This window comes from Eleutherodactylus coqui, chromosome 5 (genome assembly GCF_035609145.1).
Source record: "Eleutherodactylus coqui strain aEleCoq1 chromosome 5, aEleCoq1.hap1, whole genome shotgun sequence".
NCBI lineage: Eukaryota > Metazoa > Chordata > Amphibia > Anura > Eleutherodactylidae > Eleutherodactylus > Eleutherodactylus coqui.
Genome location: NC_089841.1, coordinates 73075738 through 73097214, shown reverse-complemented (window position 1 = coordinate 73097214; position 21477 = coordinate 73075738). Strand labels below are relative to the sequence as shown.

General features: G+C 44.1%; 1 protein-coding gene across 1 annotated transcript in view; it reads right to left on the bottom strand.

Annotated features, from left to right (window-relative positions):
- Positions 1-21477, bottom strand: part of ITGA1 (integrin subunit alpha 1) — a 300337-nt gene that overhangs the window by 193968 nt on the left and 84892 nt on the right. Inside the window, exons 12-15 of the mRNA XM_066602726.1 lie at positions 18654-18796; positions 9444-9587; positions 8973-9203; positions 7416-7546 (exon numbers count right to left, since the gene is read on the bottom strand). Of these exons, the coding sequence (XP_066458823.1) occupies positions 7416-7546; positions 8973-9203; positions 9444-9587; positions 18654-18796 (649 nt within the window). The remainder of the gene's footprint in view (positions 1-7415; positions 7547-8972; positions 9204-9443; positions 9588-18653; positions 18797-21477) is intronic.

Below are 21477 nucleotides of genomic sequence, written 5' to 3'. Positions count from 1 at the left end.
TGAGAAAATTAGATTCCGTACGTAAAATTTGGACGCTAATTCTTTTGCGCATAGAATTGAATAATGGAGTTGGGACCCATTAGCTTTTACTATTTATGACATAATCAATGCTCGTGCCAAATTTCACGTTTCTATGACACCGGAAAGTGAAAAAATTACATTCCGCACGTAAAATTTCGATGCCAATTCTTTTGCGCTAGAATTGAATAATGGAATTGGGACCTATTACCTTTTCCTATTTATGACATAATCAATGCTCGTGCCAAATTTCCCGTTTCTATGACACCGGAAAGTGAGAAAATTACATTCGGCACGTAAAATTTCGACGCCAATTCTTTTGCGCTGGAATTGAATAATGGAGTTGGGACCCATCCGCTTTTCCTATTTATGACATAATCAATGCTCATGCCAAATTTCCCGTTTCTATGACACCGGCAAGTGAGAAAATTACATTCCGCACGTAAAATTTGGACGCTAATTCTTTTGCGCATAGAATTGAATAATGGAGTTGGGACCCATTAGCTTTTCCTATTTATGACATAATCAATGCTCGTGCCAAATTTCCCGTTTCTATGACACCGGAAAGTGAAAAAATTACATTCCGCACATAAAATTTCGACGCCAATTGTTTTGCGCTGGAATTGAATAATCGGGTTGGGACCCATTAGCTTTTCCTACTTATGACATAATCAATGCTCGTGCCAAATTTCACCTTTCTATGACACCGGAAAGTGAGAAAATTAGATTCCGTACGTAAAATTTGGACGCTAATTCTTTTGCGCATAGAATTGAATAATCAAGTTAGGACCCATTAGCTTTTCCTATTTATGACATAATCACTGCTCGTGCCAAATTTCCTGTTTCTATGACACCGGAAAGTGAAGAAATTACATTCCGTACGTAAAATTTGGACACTAATTCTTTTGCGCATAGAATTGAATAATCGAGTTGGGACCCATTAGCTTTTCCTATTTATGACATAATCAATGCTCGTGCCAAATTTCCCGTTTCTATGACACCGGAAAGTGAAAAAATTAGATTCTGTACGTAAAATTTGGACACTAATTCTTTTGCGCTTAGAATTGAATAATCGAGTTGGGACCTATTAACTTTTCATATTTATGACACAATCAATGCTTGTGCCAAATTTCATGTTTCTATGACATTGGGAAGTGAGAGATTTGGATTATGTATGTAAAATTTGGACGCTAATTCTTTTGTGCATAGAATTGAATAATGGAGTTGGGACCCATTAGCTTTCCCTATTTATGACATAATCAATGCTCGTGCCAAATTTCCTGTTTCTATGACACCGGAAAGTGAGAAAATTACATTCCGTACATAAAATTTGGACGCTAATTCTTTTGCGCATAGAATTGAATAATCGAGTTGGGACCCATTAGCTTTTCCTATTAATGACATAATCAATGGTCGTGCTAAATTTCCCGTTTCTATGACACCGGAAAGTGAGAAAATTAGATTCCGTACGTAAAATTTGGATGCTAATTCTTTTGCGCATATAATTGAATAATCGAGTTGGGACCCATTAGCTTTTACTATTTATGACATAATCAATGCTCGTGCCAAATTTCCTGTCTCTATGACACCGGAAAGTGAAAAAATTACATTCCGCACGTAAAATTTGGACGCTAATTCTTTTGCGCATAGAATTGAATAATCGAGTTGGGACCCATTAGCTTTTCCTATTTATGACATAATCAATGCTTGTGCCAAATTTCCCGTTTCTATGACACCGGAAAGTGAGAAAATTAGATTCCGTACGTAAAATTTGGACGCTAATTCTTTTGCGCATAGAATTGAATAATGGAGTTGGGACCCATTAGCTTTTCCTATTTATGACATAATCAATGCTCGTGCCAAATTTCACGTTTCTATGACACCGGAAAGTGAAAAAATTACATTCCGCTTGTAAAATTTCGATGCCAATTCTTTTGCGCTAGAATTGAATAATGGAATTGGGACCTATTAACTTTTCCTATTTATGACATAATCAATGCTCGTGCCAAATTTCCCGTTTCTATGACACCGGAAAGTGAGAAAATTACATTCGGCACGTAAAATTTCGACGCTAATTCTTTTGCGCATAGAATTGAATAATGGAGTTGGGACCCATTAGCGTTTCCTATTTATGACATAATCAATGCTCATGCCAATTTTCCCGTTTCTATGACACCGGAAAGTAAGAAAATTACATTCCGCACGTAAAATTTCAACGCCAATTCTTTTGCGCTGGAATTGAATAATCGAGTTGGAACCCATCCGCTTTTCCTATTTATGACATAATCAATGCTCATGCCAAATTTCCCGTTTCTATGACACCGGCAAGTGAGAAAATTAAATACCGCACGTAAAATTTGGATGCTAATTCTTTTGCGCATAGAATTGAATAATCGAGTTGGGACCCATTAGCTTTTCCTATTTATGACATAATCAATGCTCGTGCCAAATTTCACGTTTCTATGACACCAGAAAGTGAAAAAATTACATTCCGCACATAAAATTTCGACGCCAATTGTTTTGCGCTGGAATTGAATAATCGAGTTGGGACCCATTAGCTTTTCCTACTTATGACATAATCAATGCTCGTGCCAAATTTCACCTTTCTATGACACCGGAAAGTGAGAAAATTAGATTCCGTACGTAAAATTTGGACACTAATTCTTTTGCGCATAGAATTGAATAATGGAGTTGGGACCCATTAGCTTTTCCTATTTATGACATAATCACTGCTCGTGCCAAATTTCCTGTTTCTATGACACCGGAAATTGAAGAAATTACATTCCGTACGTAAAATTTGGACACTAATTCTTTTGCGCATAGAATTGAATAATGGAGTTGGGACCCATTAGCTTTTCCTATTTATGACATAATCAATGCTCGTGCCAAATTTCCTGTTTCTAGGACACCCAGGAAAATGAAAAAATTACATTCCGCACGTAAAATTTGGACGCTAATTCTTTTGCGCATAGAATTGAATAATCGAGTTGGGACCCATTAGCTTTTCCTATTTATGACATAATCAATGCTCGTGCCAAATTTCCCGTTTCTATGACACCGGAAAGTGAGAAAATTAGATTCTGTACGTAAAATTTGGACGCTAATTCTTTTGCGCATAGAATTGAATAATGGAGTTGGGACCCATTAGCTTTTCCTATTTATGACATAATCAATGCTCGTGCCAAATTTCACATTTCTATGACACCGGAAAGTGAAAAAATTACATTCCGCACGTAAAATTTCGACGTCAATTCTTTTGCGCTAGAATTCAATAATGGAATTGGGACCCATTAGCGTTTCCTATTTATGACATAATCAATGCTCGTGCCAAATTTCCCGTTTCTATGACACCGGAAAGTGAGAAAATTAGATTCCGTACGTAAAATTTGGACGCTAATTCTTTTGCGCATAGAATTGAATAATGGAGTTGGGACCCATTAACTATTCCTATTTATGTCATCATAATCAATGCCCGTGCCAAATTTTAAGTTTCTATAGCATTGGGAAGTGACAGATTTAGATTATGTACGTAAAATTTCGACGGCAATTCTTTTGCGCTAGAATTGAATAATCGAGTTGGGACATAATTACTTTTCCTATTTTGAAGATAATCTATGTTTGTGCCAAATTGTTTGTTTCTACGACATCGGGAAGTTGGAGAACTTTTGGCGAGTCAGTCAGTCAGTCAGTGAGTCAGTGAGTCAGTGAGGGCTTTCGTCTTTATATATATAGATAGACTAGCTGATATACCCGGCTTCGCCCGAGTTAATTTGGTACTGGTGTTTATCTGGTGTTCACACGGAAAATCTTATGAAGTCGTGGTTACTTTAGAGATACTGAGGAAAAACATATGTTCACCATTTTGCATAGTTCTCTGCGTTACCCAGGAAACACCACGTGGAGGTAACCATGCGACGTTTCCTTCATATAAAATGACATCAGGAAGTGAGAGAATTAGATTACGTACATAAAATTCGGACACTAATTCTTTTGCGCTTAGAATTGAATAATCGAGTTGGGACCTATTAACTTTTCATATTTGTGACACAATCAATGCTTGTGCCAAATTTTATGTTTCTATGACATTGGGAAGTGAGAGATTTGGATTATGTATGAAAAATTTCGACGCCAATTCTTTTGCGCTGGAATTGAATAATCGAGTTGGGACCCATTCGCTTTTCCTATTTATGACATAATCAATGCTCATGCCAAATTTCCCGTTTCTATGACACCGGCAAGTGAGAAAATTACATTCCGCACGTAAAATTTGGATGCTAATTCTTTTGCGCATAGAATTGAATAATCGAGTTGGGACCCATTAGCTTTTCCTATTTATGACATAATCAATGCTCATGCCAAATTTCCCGTTTCTATGACACCGGAAAGTGAAAAAATTACATTCCGCACATAAAATTTCGACGCCAATTGTTTTGCGCTGGAATTGAATAATCGAGTTGGGACCTATGAACTTTTCCTATTTATGACATAATCAATGCTCGTGCCAAATTTCACCTTTCTATGACACCGGAAAGTGAGAAAATTAGATTCCGTACGTAAGATTTGGACGCTAATTCTTTTGCGCATAGAATTGAATAATCAAGTTAGGACCCATTAGCTTTTCCTATTTATGACATAATCAATGCTCGTGCCAAATTTCCTGTTTCTATGACACCGGAAAGTGAAGAAATTACATTCCGCACGTAAAATTTGGACGCTAATTCTTTTGCGCATAGAATTGAATAATGGAGTTGGGACCCATTAGCTTTTCCTATTTATGACATAATCAATGCTCGTGCCAAATTTCCTGTTTCTATGACACCGGAAAGTGAAAAAATTACATTCCGCACGTAAAATTTGGACGCTAATTCTTTTGCGCATAGAATTGAATAATCGAGTTGGGACCCATTAGCTTTTCCTATTTATGACATAATCAATGCTCGTGCCAAATTTCCCGTTTCTATAACACCGGAAAGTGAGAAAATTAGATTCCGTACGTAAAATTTGGACGCTAATTCTTTTGCGCATAGAATTGAATAATGGAGTTGGGACCCATTAGCTTTTCCTATTTATGACATAATCAATGCTCGTGCCAAATTTCCCGTTTCTATGACACCGGAAAGTGAGAAAATTAGATTCCGTACGTAAAATTTGGACGCTAATTCTTTTGCGCATAGAATTGAATAATGGAGTTGGGACCCATTAACTTTTCCTATTTATGTCATAATCAATGCCCGTGCCAAATTTTAAGTTTCTATAGCATTGGGAAGTGACAGATTTAGATTATGAACGTAAAATTTTCGACGGCAATTCTTTTGCGCTAGAATTGAATAATCGAGTTGGGACATAATTACTTTTCCTATTTTGGAGATAATCTATGTTTGTGCCAAATTTCTTGTTTCTACGACATTGGGAAGTTGGAGAACTTTTGGCGAGTCAGTCAGTCAGTGAGTGAGTCAGTGAGTGAGTGAGGGCTTTCGTCTTTATATATATAGATAGACTAGCTGATATACCCGGCTTCGCCCGAGTTAATTTGGTACTGGTGTTTATCTGGTGTTCACACGGAAAATCTTATGAAGTCGTGGTTACTTTAGAGATACTGAGGAAAAACATATGTTCACCATTTTGCATAGTTCTCTGCGTTACCGAGGAAACACCACGTGGAGGTAACCATGCGACGTTTCCTTCATATAAAATGACATCAGGAAGTGAGAGAATTAGATTACGTACATAAAATTCGGACACTAATTCTTTTGCGCTTAGAATTGAATAATCGAGTTGGGACCTATTAACTTTTCATATTTGTGACACAATCAATGCTTGTGCCAAATTTCATGTTTCTATGACATTGGGAAGTGAGAGATTTGGATTATGTATGTAAAATTTGGACGCTAATTCTTTTGCGCATAGAATTGAATAATGGAGTTGGGACCTATTAGCTTTTACTATTTATGACATAATCAATGCTCGTGCCAAATTTCCTGTTTCTATGACACCAGAAAGTGAAAAAATTACATTCCGCACGTAAAATTTGGACGCTAATTCTTTTACGCATAGAATTGCGTAATGGAGTTGGGACCCATTAGCTTTTCCTATTTATGACATAATCAATGCTCGTGCCAAATTTCCCGTTTCTGTGACACCGGAAAGTGAGAAAATTACATTCGGCACATAAAATTTTGACGCTAATTCTTTTGCGCATAGAATTGAATAATCGAGTTGGGACCCATTCGCTTTTCCTATTTATGACATAATCAATGCTCGTGCCAAATTTCCCGTTTCTTTGACACCGGAATGTGAGAAAATTAGATTCCGTACGTAAAATTTGGACGCTAATTCTTTTGCGCATAGAATTGAAAAATGGAGTTGGGACCCATTAGCTTTTACTATCTATGACATAATCAATGCTTGTGCCAAATTTCCTGTTTCTATGACACTGGAAAGTAAAGAAATTACATTCCGCACGTAAAATTTCGACGCCAATTCTTTTGCGCTAGAATTGAATAATGGAGTTGGGACCTATTAACTTTTCCTATTTATGACATAATCAATGCTCGTGCCAAATTTCCTGTTTCTATGACTCCAGAAAGTGAGAAAATTAGATTCCGTACGTAAAATTTGGATGCTAATTCTTTTGCGCATAGAATTGAATAATCGAGTTGGGACCCATTAGCTTTTCCTACTCATGACATAACCAATGCTTGTGCCAAATTTCCCATTTCTATGACACCGGAAAGTGAGAAAATTACATTCCGCACGTAAAATTTCGACGCCAATTCTTTTGCGCTAGAATTGAATAATCGAGTTGGGACCCATTCGCTTTTACTATTTATGACATAATCAATGCTCGTGCCTAATTTCACGTTTCTATGACACCGGAAAGTGAGAAAATTACATTCCGCACGTAAAATTTGGATGCTAATTCTTTTGCGCATAGAATTGAATAATCGAGTTGGGACCCATTAGCTTTTCCTTTTTATGACATAATCAATGCTCCTGCCAAATTTCACGTTTCTATGACATTGGGAAGTGAGAGATTTAGATTATGAACGTAAAATTTTGACGCCAATTCTTTTGCGCATAGAATTGAACAATCGAGTTGGGACCTATTAACTTTTCCTATTTATGACATAATCAATGCTTGTGCCAAATTTCCCGTTTCTATGACATTGGGAAGTGAGTGATTTAGATTATGTACGTTAAATTTCGACGCCAATTCTTTTGCGCTAGAATTGAATAATCGAGTTGGGACCCAATTTCTTTTCCTATTTTGGAGATAATCTATGCTTGTGCCAAATTTCATGTTTCTACGACATTGGGAAGTTGGAGAACTTTTGGCGAGTCAGTCAGTCAGTCAGTGAGGGCTTTCAGCTTTATATATATAGATCTTTGACACATACCAAAAAAGAACTGCGCCTCCAACTCCTCCAATTGTTACATCTGTTAGACCATCTCCATTTAAGTCCAGTTCACCATGTATGGACTGACCAAAGAACTTAACCTTCTTCCCATCTCCACCTGATGGAATGCGCTGTAAAGGTTATAAGGAATAGAAATATAACATAAATGAAATCTAATGAAAGACAAAAAACACAATATACCAGTGTATGGATTCCATGTTCTTTCTATTCTATATCAACGGCAAGAAACAGCCTCAGGCAAATGTGGCCCACTAGGCATAGTGAGACCCATAGTGACCTGGGCAAAGATGATCTTTCTTTGCCAAGTGGGTTAGATGGAGGCCCATTGTGACTCTGTCACCAAAGGGTTTACATATTCTTGAAACTGATCTTGTCTACATCTACAATGACTATGCTCTATGACCATGTACTATAAGAACAACAGTTCACTTCTGACATTTGCAGAATACCGGACAAGAACTAAATCAGAGGGTGCAAGCCTCCAAATGAATCCAAAGTTTGTGTTACATTGTGCTGCTGGGACCTGTAGTACTAAGGTTTCTAGCAGCACAGCTCCACAGGTGGTGGTGATTAAGCTGGCTGGGTGTGGTGTTCTCCAGCAGCCAATCTCCTTTAGTCTGCAGCACATATAAACCTAGCTCCCGTTAGTGTCTGTGTGGTGTTCAAGGTTAGCAGTCATGTCACTTCAGCTTGCAGCTTGCTGTGTGACTTGTGTCCTGTTGTCTGTCCTGTATAGCTTGGTCTGTGACTTGTGTCCTGTTGTCTGTCCTGTTGCAGCTTGCGGTGTGAACTCTGTGCGGTGCTTCTGGACTCCTGGTTAGTGTAGGGACTAGCGGTATAGGCAGGAGCCGTGACATGGCCCGCTAGCTTCCATATTTAGATCAAAATGTCAGCTAATACCTGGTATTTATAGCTTCTCATCTGCTACTAGTGTTTACTGCTGTATGGTCTGATTTCGGCTCTGTGTGTCAGCTTACTCTGTCCAGTTGTCCCTGTCGTGGTGGCATGTTTATTTGTCCTGTCCTGGGTGCGTGGTTCCTAGGAGCAGCGAGGGCTCAGATCTAAAGACCAGTGGGCCGCCGTTTATTGAGGTGATGTCCCCGCTTAGGTAGGTGTGTGTCACTAAACCTAACAGAGGATAGAGAGAGGTGTAAATCTGTGGAAGTTTCTTGTGTTCCCTATCCCTCCTTGGTCACGATCGTGTGGGCCTCATGCTTAGTTGCCCACACGAACGTAACAGTTTGGGTCTATAAGCACTAGAAATAGCAACTCCTGTATGATCAGAGGCGACCCGGGTCCCAGGGTAATAATCGTCTTAACGTCCTTCTCAACCTTCCTATTTGTAACAGATTTAATTATTGAGTTTGAGCAACATGTTTTCCAAGCATTTTTCCATTATTTTTTGGATGTATTGTACATGTGAATGCACCCTAAAAGGAATATGTTGTAGAAAAAGGTTTACTTTATGCAATTAGTTATAAACTAAGTTTTCTAATTAAGCCTGTCCTAGGTGGTTTAATTACATTGCACGCATACCTGAGCATAGTCTTGCTTTATAGATTTCCCATTCCCATGATAAATATATACAGCTCCTCTGTGGTCTCCTTCTAGTGGAGCTCCTATAGCCACATCATTGAATCCATCAAGGTTGAGGTCCTTCACTGAAGCTATGGCTGTTCCAAAGCGCGCTCCGCACGGCTCATTCATAGCGTCGTCTTTACAGGTTTGGTTCAGAGGTTCCAAAGTCATTTCAAATTTAAATGTTTTCTGTGAATACAACATATCTGTTCACATATTCTCCACTGTAAGAGTACATACAATGATATACAGAAATACACAGTGCTTTACATAAACTGCCTGAGTTGTAGCCCTCTGTTGTAGCTACTTTAATATTAATGTCCACCTTCAAACAAAATTGAGCTTTTTTCATTTCTATATAAATATAGAGCGGTTTTTCAAGCTCCATTTTTGTGATAAAGAGGTCCATCCAGAAATACAATGTCTTACCTTATCAATCTTATAGATGTAGACTTTTCCTTGTTCTTGCTTCTCACTTCCCATATACATTGGTGCACCAACGAGCAGAATATCAGTAATTGTGTCACCATCAACATCCACTGTGGTGAGTACACTACCGAAGTAAGACCCAATCTAAAACCAATACGAAATGTATGAATTTCCTCGGACGAGTAAGCAGTTACTCGAAAAGACCAATGCTGTCTCGAGCATCAGCCTTAAACGAGCGTGCTCGCTCATCTCTAGATATGAACAATAGATGACAGGAACAGAATGCTGATGGTAAACAGATGATGGTGAAGGCAGTTAGATAATGGAGCAAATGGAGAACAGACAATAGCAAAATGACAATAACTGACCCTAACTTTAAACCTGCCCAAGTCTTCCGCTAATCTATCCTAATGTTGACCCTAACACCAAACACTGCAGTCCCTGAGTTTCCCTAAAGATATATTTAATGAAAATGCTATCAGAAACACTGACCTTGACAAACAATGAGAAGACACTTAGACCCAGAGAAAACAGAAGCAAATTGAGCAGAGCTGAAGTAGGAAGCAAAGACTTGACTAAGAATAACTACAGGAAAAAAACTACAGTGGTAAAAACAAAGCCAAGAATGGGAAGACAGCAGGACAGCAGCAAACGGCGCACACTCCAGAAAACGAAGGTTAAAGGGCTTGTTCTAAATTATAAAGCACCTTCTTTTATTAGCAGTACCTGCCTCTTTTTATTTATTGGAAGAAACATAGCTAGACTATGATAGACACATATGAGCAATACTGGATTTAAATGCACATAGATTATAACCAGCACCACAGTGCAGAAGCCAAGAATGTTTAAAGAAAGCCAAGTCAATCAGGAACTCCTCCTCAAAGCTGCAGCAGTGTGGTAAGCTGACCCACTTTAATAGATTAGCTATGAGACAATTGCATAACAACCTCCCCAACAACAAACCTGAATAGAAGAGATCACAGAACAGTTGGGGCATTCCTGCTGATTGTTACATTGTGTTGAATTCAGAATACCTTCAATGATAATACGTCCCCCACACCATCATACTACATCACAATGTCGAACTACCGGTGTGATGTTCTTATTGCTGAACGCTGTAGTTACGTTACTCCGGATGTATATGCCTGGTTTTGATTCATCTGTCCAAAGAACATTATCTACAATGACTTTGTGTTGATCCAGATTTTTTATATATGGTCCACACCTAGAGATGAGCGAACACCAAAATGTTCGGGTGTTCGTTATTCGAAACGAACTTCCCGCGATGTTCGAGGGTTCGTTTCGAATAACGAACCCCATTGTAGTCAATGGGCGACCAGAGCATTTTTGTATTTCGCCGATGCTCGCTAAGGTTTTCATGTGTGAAAATCTGGGCAATTCAAGAAAGTGATGGGAATGACACAGAAACGGATAGGGCAGGCGAGGGGCTACATGTTGGGCTGCATCTCAAGTTCACAGGTCCCACTATTAAGCCACAATACCGGCAAGAGTGCCCCCCCCCCCCTCCCAACAACTTTTACTTCTGAAAAGCCCTCATTAGCATGGCATACCTTTGCTAAGCACCACACTAGCTACAACAAAGCACAATCACTGCCTGGATGACACTCCGCTGCCACTTCTCCTGGGTTACATGCTGCCCAACCGCCCCCCCTCCCCCCCACAGCGCACACCAAAGTGTCCCTGCGCAGCCTTCAGCTGCCCTCATGCCACGCCACACTCATGTCTATTTAGAAGTGCGTCTGCCATGAGGAGGAACCGCAGGCACACACTGCAGAGGGTTGGCACGGCTAGGCAGCGACCCTCTTTAAAAGGGGCGGGGCGATAGCCCACAATGCTGTACAGAAGCAATGAGAAATAGAATCCTGTGCCACCGCCATCAGGAGCTGCACACGTGGGCATAGCAATGGGGAACCTATGTGCCACACACTATTCATTCTGTCAAGGTGTCTGCATGCCCCAGTCAGACTGGTAATATGCACCTCAACAGTAACCGCGTTGGTGGTAATGTGGTGGTGACTGCGGACCTAGTAGCACGGTTGTATTTTGTTGGTTTTCGGAATGCGGCCAGGATTAAGTGGGCCGTGGCGGGGGGATGGTGTGGGGGCTCTCTTGTTGTGTTGGTAAAGGTGAAATTCTTGGACTGCCACCAGACGAACCAATGCAAAGGCATTTGCCAAGAATGTTTTCCCTGTTGGAGGAGGAGGAGGGGGATGTTTTTGAGGCACTACGTGTCCTCTCCACGTGTCCGTGGTTATATGCACCTTAACAGTAACCGCGTTGGTGGTAATGTGGTGGTGACTGCGGACCTAGTAGCACGGTTGTATTTTGTTGGTTTTCGGAATGCGGCCAGGATTAAGTGGGCCGTGGCGGGGGGATGGTGTGGGGGCTCTCTTGTTGTGTTGGTAAAGGTGAAATTCTTGGACTGCCACCAGACGAACCAATGCAAAGGCATTTGCCAAGAATGTTTTCCCTGTTGGAGGAGGAGGGGGATGTTTTTGAGGCACTACGTGTCCTCTACACGTGTCCGTGGTTATATGCACCTTAACAGTAACCGCGTTGGTGGTAATGTGGTGGTGACTGCGGACCTAGTAGCACGGTTGTATTTTGTTGGTTTTCGGAATGCGGCCAGGATTAAGTGGGCCGTGGCGGGGGGATGGTGAGGGGGCTCTCTTGTTGTGTCGGTAAAGGTGAAATTCTTGGACTGCCACCAGACGAACCAATGCAAAGGCATTTGCCAAGAATGTTTTCCCTGTTGGAGGAGGAGGGGGATGTTTTTGAGGCACTACGTGTCCTCTCCACGTGTCCGTGGTTATATGCACCTTAACAGTAACCGCGTTGGTGGGAAATGGCCTCGCCGCCATCATGTCTTTGGGAAGCCTCTGTTTCCACACCCCAGAGACATACCATTAGCAGCGGTATAGGCAGAGCCCAGAATTCGTAACATTTCAGCCGTAGCATTAGGACAGGCCCCACTAACATATCAGTAGCAGCATTATAGGAGGAGTGCAGTCTTCGTTCCATGTCAGCAATAGTAGCACTCAAGACAGGCCCCAGTAACAATTCCGAAGCAGCAGTATAGCGGGAGCGCAGTCTTCGTTCCATGTCAGCAATAGTAGCACTCAAGACAGGCCCCAGTAACAATTCCGAAGCAGCAGTATAGCGGGAGCGCAGTCTTCGTTCCATGTCAGCAATAGTAGCACTCAAGACAGGCCCCAGTAACAATTCCGAAGCAGCAGTATAGCGGGAGCGCAGTCTTCGTTCCATGTCAGCAATTGTAGCACTCAAGACAGGCCCCAGTAACAATTCTGAAGCAGCAGTATAGTGGGAGCGCAGTCTTAGTTCCATTTCAGTAGCCTTAGTATAGCCAAGGCCCAAGTTACATTTATGTAGCTAAAGTGTAGGCCAACCCCACACACCTTTCTGTAGCATGAGTGCAGGCGAAGAACATACAAATTGCTATGATTACACTGTAGGTGAGGGCCCCAAAAAATTGGTGTACCAACAGTACTAATGTACCTCAGTAAAAATTGGCCATGCCCAACCAAGATGGCAGGTGAAACCCATTAATCGCTTTGGTTAATGTGGCTTAAGTGGTAACTAGGCCTGGAGGCAGCCCAGTTTAACGAAAAATTGGTTCAAGTTAAAGTTCCAACGCTTTTAAGCGCATTGAAACTTATAAAAATTGTTCAGAAAAATTATTTGAGTGAGCCTTGTGGCCCTAAGAAAAATTGCCCGTTCAGCGTGATTACGTGAGGTTTCAGGAGGAGGAGCAGGAGGAGGAGGAGGAGGAATATTAGACACAGATTGATGAAGCAGAAATGTCCCCGTTTTGGATGGTGAGAGAGAACGTAGCTTCCATCCGCGGGTGCAGCCTACGTATTGCTTACGTATCGCTGCTGTCCGCTGGTGGAGAACAGAAGTCTGGGGAAATCCAGCCTTTGTTCATCTTGATGAGTGTTAGCCTGTCGGCACTGTCGGTTGACAAGCGGCTACGCTTATCTGTGATGATTCCCCCAGCCGCACTAAACACCCTCTCCGACAAGACGCTAGCCGCAGGACAAGCAAGCACCTCTAGGGCATACAGCGCTAGTTCAGGCCACGTGTCCAGCTTCGACACCCAGTAGTTGTAGGGGGCAGAGGCGTTACTGAGGATGGTCGTGCGATCGGCTACGTACTCCCTCACCATCCTTTTACAGTGCTCCCGCCGACTCAGCCTTGACTGGGGAGCGGTGACACAGTCTTGGTGGGGAGCCATAAAGCTGGCCAGGCCCTTAAAGACTGTTGCACTGCCTGGGATGTACATGCTGCTCGATCTCCGTACCTCCCCTGCTACCTTGCCCTCGGTACTGCGCCTTCTGCCACTAGCACTGTCGGCTGGGAATTTTACCATCAGCTTGTCCGCAAGGGTCCTGTGGTATAGCAACACTCTCGAACCCCTTTCCTCTTCGGGAATGAGAGTGGGCAGGTTCTCCTTATAGCGTGGGTCGAGCAGTGTGTACACCCAGTAATCCGTTGTGGCTAGAATGCGTGCAACGCGAGGGTCACGAGAAAGGCATCCTAACATGAAGTCAGCCATGTGTGCCAGGGTACCAGTACGCAACACATGGCTGTCTTCACTAGGAAGATCACTTTCAGGATCCTCCTCCTCCTCCTCAGGCCATACACGCTGAAAGGATGACAGGCAATCAGCCGGTGTACCGTCAGCAGCGGGCCAAGCTGTCTCTTCCCCCTCCTCCTCATCCTCCTCATGCTCCTCCTCCTCCTCCTGTACGCGCTGAGAAATAGACAGGAGGGTGCCCTGACTATCCAGCGGCATACTGTCTTCCCCCGCCCCCGTTTCCGAGCGCAAAGCAGCTGCCTTTATGGTTTGCAGGGAATTTCTCAAGATGCATAGCAGAGGAATGGTGACGCTAATGATTGTAGCATCGCCGCTCACCAGCTGGGTAGACTCCTCAAAATTACCAAGGACATGGCAGATGTCTGCCAACCAGGCCCACTCTTCTGAAAGGAATTGAGGAGGCTGACTCCCACTGCGCCGCCCATGTTGGAGTTGGTATTCGACTATAGCTCTACGCTGTTCATAGAGCCTGGCCAACATGTGGAGCGTAGAGTTCCACCGTGTGGGCATGTCGCACAGCAGTCGGTGCACTGGCAGCTTAAAGTGATGTTGCAGGGTGCGCAGGGTGGCAGCGTCCGTGTGGAACTTGCGGAAATGTGCGCACAGCCGGCGCGCCTTTACGAGCAGGTCTGACAAGCGTGGGTAGCTTTTCAGAAAGCGCTGAACCACCAAATTAAAGACGTGGGCCAGGCATGGCACGTGCGTGAGGCTGCCGAGCTGCAGAGCCGCCACCAGGTTACGGCCGTTGTCACACACGACCATGCCCGGTTGGAGGCTCAGCAGCGCAAGCCAGCGGTCGGTCTGCTGTGTCAGACCCTGCAGCAGTTCGTGGGCCGTGTGCCTCTTATCGCCTAAGCTGAGTAGTTTCAGCACGGCCTGCTGACGCTTGCCCACCGCTGTGCTGCCACACCGCGCGACACCGACTGCTGGCGACATGCTGCTGCTGACACATCTTGATTGCGAGACAGAGGAGGAGGAGGAGGAGGAGGAGGAGGGTGCTTTAGTGGAGGAAGCATACACCTCCGCAGATACCACCACCGAGCTGGGGCCCGCAATTCTGGGGGTGGGTAGGACGTGAGCGGTCCCAGGCTCTGACTCTGTCCCAGCCTCCACTAAATTCACCCAATGTGCCGTCAGGGAGATGTAGTGGCCCTGCCCGCCTGTGCTTGTCCACGTGTCCGTTGTTAAGTGGACCGTGGCAGTAACCGCGTTGGTGAGGGCGCGTACAATGTTGCGGGAGACGTGGTCGTGCAGGGCTGGGACGGCACATCGGGAAAAGTAGTGGCGACTGGGAACTGAGTAGCGCGGGGCCGCCGCCTCCATGATACTTTTAAAGGACTCCGTTTCCACAACCCTATACGGCAGCATCTCAAGGCTGATGAATTTTGCTATGCGGACGGTTAACGTTTGAGCGTGCGGGTGCGTGGCGGCGTACTTGCGCTTGCGCTCCAACAGTTGCGCAAGCGACGGCTGGACGGTGCGCTGAACTACACTGCTGGATGGGGCCGAGGACAGCGGAGATGAGGGTGTGGGTGCAGGCCATGAGGCGGTAGTGTCTGTGTCCTGAGAGGGGGGTTGCATCTCAGTGGCAGGTTGGGGCACAGGGGGAGAGGCAGGGGTGCAAACCGGAGGCGCTGAACGGCCTTCGTCCCACCTTGTGGGGTGCTTGGCCATCATATGTCTGCGCATGGTGGTGGTGGTGAGGCTGTTGGTGTTGGCTCCCCGGCTGAGCTTTGCGCGACAAAGGTTGCACACCACTGTTCGTCGGTCGTCAGGCGTCTCTGTGAAAAACTGCCAGACCTTAGAGCTCCTCGGCCTCTGCAGGGTGGCATGGCGCGAGGGGGCGCTTTGGGAAACAGTTGGTGGATTATTCGGTCTGGCCCTGCCTCTACCCCTGGCCACCGCACTGCCTCTTCCAACCTGCCCTGCTGATGCCCTTGACTCCCCCTCTGAAGACCTGTCCTCCTGAGTAAGCGTTGCACACCAGGTGGGGTCAGTCACCTCATCGTCCTGCTGCTCTTCCTCCGAATCCTCTGTGCGCTGCTCCCTCGGACTTACTGCCCTTACTACTACCTCACTGCAAGACAACTGTGTCTGATCGTCATCGTCCTCCTCACCCACAGAAAGTTGTTGAGACAGTTGGCGGAAGTCCCCAGCCTCTTCCCCCGGACCCCGGGAACTTTCGAATGGTTGGGCATCAGTGACGATAAACTCCTCTGGTGGGAGAGGAACCGCTGCTGCCCAATCTAAGCAGGGGCCCGAGAACAGTTCCTGGGAGTGTTCCCGCTCCTGAGCAGGTGTCATTGTAGTGGAGTGAGGAGGCTGGGAGGAAGGAGGAGCAGCAGACAGAGGATTCGGATTTGCAGCAGTGGACGGCGCAGAACTGCGTGTTGACGATAGGTTGCTCGAAGCACTTTCTGCCATCCAGGACAGGACCTGCTCACACTGCTCATTTTCTAATAACTGTCTCCCGCGTGGACCCATTAATTGGGCGATGAATGTGGGGACGCCAGAAACGTGCCTCTCTCCTAATCGCGCAGCAGTCGGCTGCGACACACCTGGATCAGGAGCTCGGCCTGTACCCACACCCTGACTTGGCCCTCCGCGTCCTCGGCCGCGTCCACGTCCTCTAGGCCTACCCCTACCCCTCAGCATGCTGTATTACCAGTGATTTGATTTCACAGGCAGGAAATAAATTGGCGCAAGACTGCAGCCAAATATAATTTTTTCCCTTTTTTGAAAACGAAAGGCCCCACTGCCTCTAGTGAATAAATAATCTAAGTTTAATAACTGTGCTGTGTCCCTGCTAATGTGTCACAGAACGTGAGGGTAGCAGAGTTATTAACTCTGGCAGAGCAGGTATTTTTTTTCCCAATTAAGGAAAGCAAATGTCGAAGCCAGGAGTAAAACGTAGCTGGGTGCGTCTGATTTTTAAACGTTGCACACGCAGCCGACACGTGTCCACCGCCCTTAGGACGGACAGAGGCAGGACAAATAGAATTATTTTCAGTTTTTTTCCACCAAAAGGCAGCACTGCGTATATTCAATGAACATGAGAAGTTTAATAACTGTGCTGTGGCCCTGCTAATGTGGCACAGAACGTGAGGGTAGCAGAGTTATTAACTCTGGCAGAGCAGGTATTTTTTTTCCAAATTAAGGAAAGCAAATGGCGAAGCCAGGAGTAAAACGTAGCTGGGTGCGTCTGATTTTTAAACGTTGCACACGCAGCCGACACGTGTCCACCGCCCTTAGGACGGACAGAGGCAGGACAAATACAATTATTTTCAGCTTTTTTCCACCAAAAGGCAGCACTGCGTATATTCAATGAACATGAGAAGTTTAATAACTGTGCTGTGGCCCTGCTAATGTGGCACAGAACGTGAGGGTAGCAGAGTTATTAACTCTGGCAGAGCAGGTATTTTTTTTCCCAATTAAGGAAAGCAAATGGCGAAGCCAGGAGTAAAACGTAGCTGGGTGCGTCTGATTTTTAAACGTTGCACACGCAGCCGACACGTGTCCACCACCCTTAGGACGGACAGAGGCAGGACAAATACAATTATTTTCAGTTTTTTTCCACCAAAAGGCAGCACTGCGTATATTCAATGAATAATAACTGTGTTGTGGCCCTGCCTACACAATTCTTTCCCTGCAGTATCAATGGAGGGTGCAATGCTCTGCAGAGGCGATTTTGAGAAGAAAAAAAATATGCAGCACAGCTAACAGCAGCCAGCACAGTACTGCACACGGTTAAATATGGCCCTAGAAAGGACCGTTGAGGTTCTTGAAGGCTACACTCACTCCTAACACTCTCCCTGCCTATGCAGCACTTCTGTCCCTAATGCCGGGTGCAACGCTCTGCAGAGGCGATTTTGAGAAAAAAAATAATTGCCACTGCTAACAGCAGCCAACACACAGCTATCAGTGGCCCTAATAAGGACCTTTGGGGGTCTTGAAGCCTACACTAACTACCAATTCTTTCCCTACAGCAGCTCCGGTACAAACAGCACTGTCCCTCATCTAACTCACACGGCATCTGAGGCGAGCCGCGGGAGGGGCCGACTTTTATATTCGGCGGACACCTGATCACCCCAGCCACTCACAGCAGGGGGGTGGTATAGGGCTGGAACAACACAGGGGGAAGTTGTAATGCCTTCCCTGTCTTTCAATTGGCCAGAAAAGCGCGCTAACGTCTCAGGGAAGGAAGTGAAAGTAACCCGAACACCGCATGGTGTTCGTTACGAATAACGAACATCCCGAACACCCTAATATTCGCACGAATATCAAGCTCGGACGAACACGTTCGCTCATCTCTATCCACACCCCATGAGGACCATTTTATGTTTAAACTGCAAATTCCCTTATGCACCACTCCGTGGTTTAGCCTGCAGTCAACCCCGATAGTGAAACCCTGGCTTAACTCTCTGTCCTGAGGTCAGTTTGTGGCAATATATTTACTTTAATGAAATTCGGCTTTCTACAGAATCTCAAGAATCCATGAAAAACACAAAGGATAAATAGTCTCAATGTAATACGCATATAGTTATTTTGATAAATCAATAGACTCAGATCACCTGCTCTCCTTTTAATGTCTGGAGTATATTAATTTTGCGTCCATCCATTTGGTATATGATAACTTGACCGATATGGTTATGACGGGGTTGTCCTGCGATATAGATTTGCTCTCCATAGATAGAGGCAGAACTTACGGTATATCCTAAGAATACAAAAAGCTGTAATCAGGCGTTAACAACATGCATGTAGTGAAATATACAATATATAACATGATATGGGGCATTTCAGCAGGATTGCCCTGACCTAACAAACAGAGTACCATAGGATCTGCTGGTGGGACCTGGCTCTCATACAATTCTGTTCCACAAGAGTCCAGCAAAAGAACCCCCAGTGGAAGTCACTCTGGAGCCAATCACTTGTCACCAGCATCCTACATCCCTATTGTATACAAGATCCGTTTTTACTTGGGATCAGAAAACATTTAGGTCAGTAACAGGTGGAGTCTGCTGTCCTGAAGTCTTTTCTTATAGAAATGGAACTATCCAAGACATGATGATATTTTGTAAATAGCTTTGGTTTTCACAAAGACTTTTCGGAAATGCCCCGCACTGACCGGCAATATAGAGCGCATCCTGTGACCGTCTGATATTGTATTTGTTGTGTTTATCAGGAAATGTAGAACGGAGCTTCTGCATTGATTCCAATGAGCAGACAAAACAACATAGATCTTCTGGGAGAAAACATCCCTCACATTTCCTGTACTGCTAAAGGTTGTATTATATTACATGCCGAGTCCAAAAGAATATGGAGGAAGCTGTGTATACTCTATAACTGTGCATATAGGTCACAATCTGTCTGGTTAAGAGTTTTGGTTTTCTTTATGATTGTCTAAGAAAAATGTAAAAATCTGAAAAGTTCAAAACAGTCATATTTCATTACAATTGAAATAGTGGCTCCCTAAATGGGACATGGAAGAAGCAAAAGTCTAAACTGCCAACATTTACAAGGACACCATGTATCAGCGAGAGTCTAGTGAATGAAGATGATGGGCTGACGAATCATATTTAGTCCTTTACAAAGTAGACAGGATTTTTTTAGTGCATCTCTTATGCAACAGGTTCAAAAAATGCAGTCAACTACAAGAGGTAAATGTGAAGGTAAACTGGACTGGCCCATACCAAGAATTAATTTGGGGCACCCCTTTGGTGCTGGTTCATACTACCTTTACTATAGGGTGAGTCTCTCATTAAGAGACTAAACATTCCTCAATATTAATTTTGTCTGGTTCCCTATTATCATTGATCTGTATCTACCTCGTATGTTGCAGAACAAGGTTCGCCCAGAGCATATGATGAAAATGGCTCCTCCATCATCTAAGCACTTTTGTATGTGAGTCTGCATGTCGAGAAGACGTCTGCTAATGTGACATCAATAATGGTAACAATCTCCTGCGATATAACGCCTTTGAGTACATCAGCCTATTGCTATATACATGGCGCTTCAGTAAACCCCCCCCCCCCCCAAAATACATCAGTTGGCATCAGGTCCGGTAGGCTTGGCAGCCACAGATGTTTCTAAATTATTGAATTACCAAAATAACTTTCAATTTCCCTCATGTTTGCATTAGATGTGAGGCACGGTGCAACATCTTGCTGAAAGATACCTTTCCTTAATTCGCCATCTGTGAGCTGATTCTTCATCAATTTGTGAATACAAGATTTTGCTGGTAGCTTCCTTCACCAGGCTTATTCCAAAATGCCCTTTGACATTGTTTAAATGAACCCAGCATTCATGAACAATAAGCACACACTGTTCAACTGAGTACATTTGTGGCACACGGAGTCAAACGCTGTTTGATAATCATGTCGCAACGTCACCGGTACAGACAACTACGTAGAGATGTTCACAGTGCTCTTAAAAATTGAATGCCATAACCCTAAAACCTGTGTATAACACTGTCTAAGAGCCATAAAAGCTCTCTTAGAAGTCTATTGTCTCTTAGGAGTGTATTTAAGTACCATATATACTCAAGTATAAGCCTAGTTTTTCAGCATATTTTTTTATGCTGAAAAAGTCCCCCTCGGCTTATACTCAAGTGAGGTAAAAAAAAAAAAAAAAACTCGCAATACTCACCTCCCAGCCTGTGTCTGTGTCCCCGGCGCGATGGTCTACTCGGCGGTGCGGCAAGCTGCTTGAGAATTTCCCCCGCTATCATCTCCCTGGCTCAGCTTTGAATTCCTCTGCCATCAGCGCTGTGTAGGTAAGCGCTGTGATTGAATCGAGCACCAGCCAATCACAGCCGGCGCTCAATCATTCACAGCCATTCAGTGGATGTCATCACTGAATGGCTGTGATTGGTTTATCGAGCGCTGGCTGTGATTGGCTGGCGCTCAATCCAATCACCGCGCTTACTTACACAGTGCTGATGGTGGGGGAATTTAAAGCCGAGCCAGGGAGATGACAGCGGGGAGAGTTCTCTAGCAGCTTGCCGCACCACCGGGGAGACCATCGCGCCGGGGACACAGACGCAGGCTGGGAGGTGAGTATTGCATTTTTTCTTGAGTATAGCTAGGCTTATACTAGAGTCAATAAGTTTTACAGGTTTTTTTGTGGTAAAACTTATTGACTCGGCTTATACTCGGGTTGGCTAATACTCGAGTATATACGGTAGTTTTAAGCTGTTTTTAAGGTGAAATTAATACATACAAAAGAAGAAAAAGTTGAAGAAGAAAAAATAAGGAAAAAAATTATTTTTATCTCTTCTGCTTTTTCCCTTCTTCTTTTAGTGGGTTTGGCCAAGACAAGTTGCTGAAGTTTCAGGTACACACTGAACTGAACTTTTAGCAAAGTTTGACTAGAAACAGTATTTGACTGTTTGGGTTG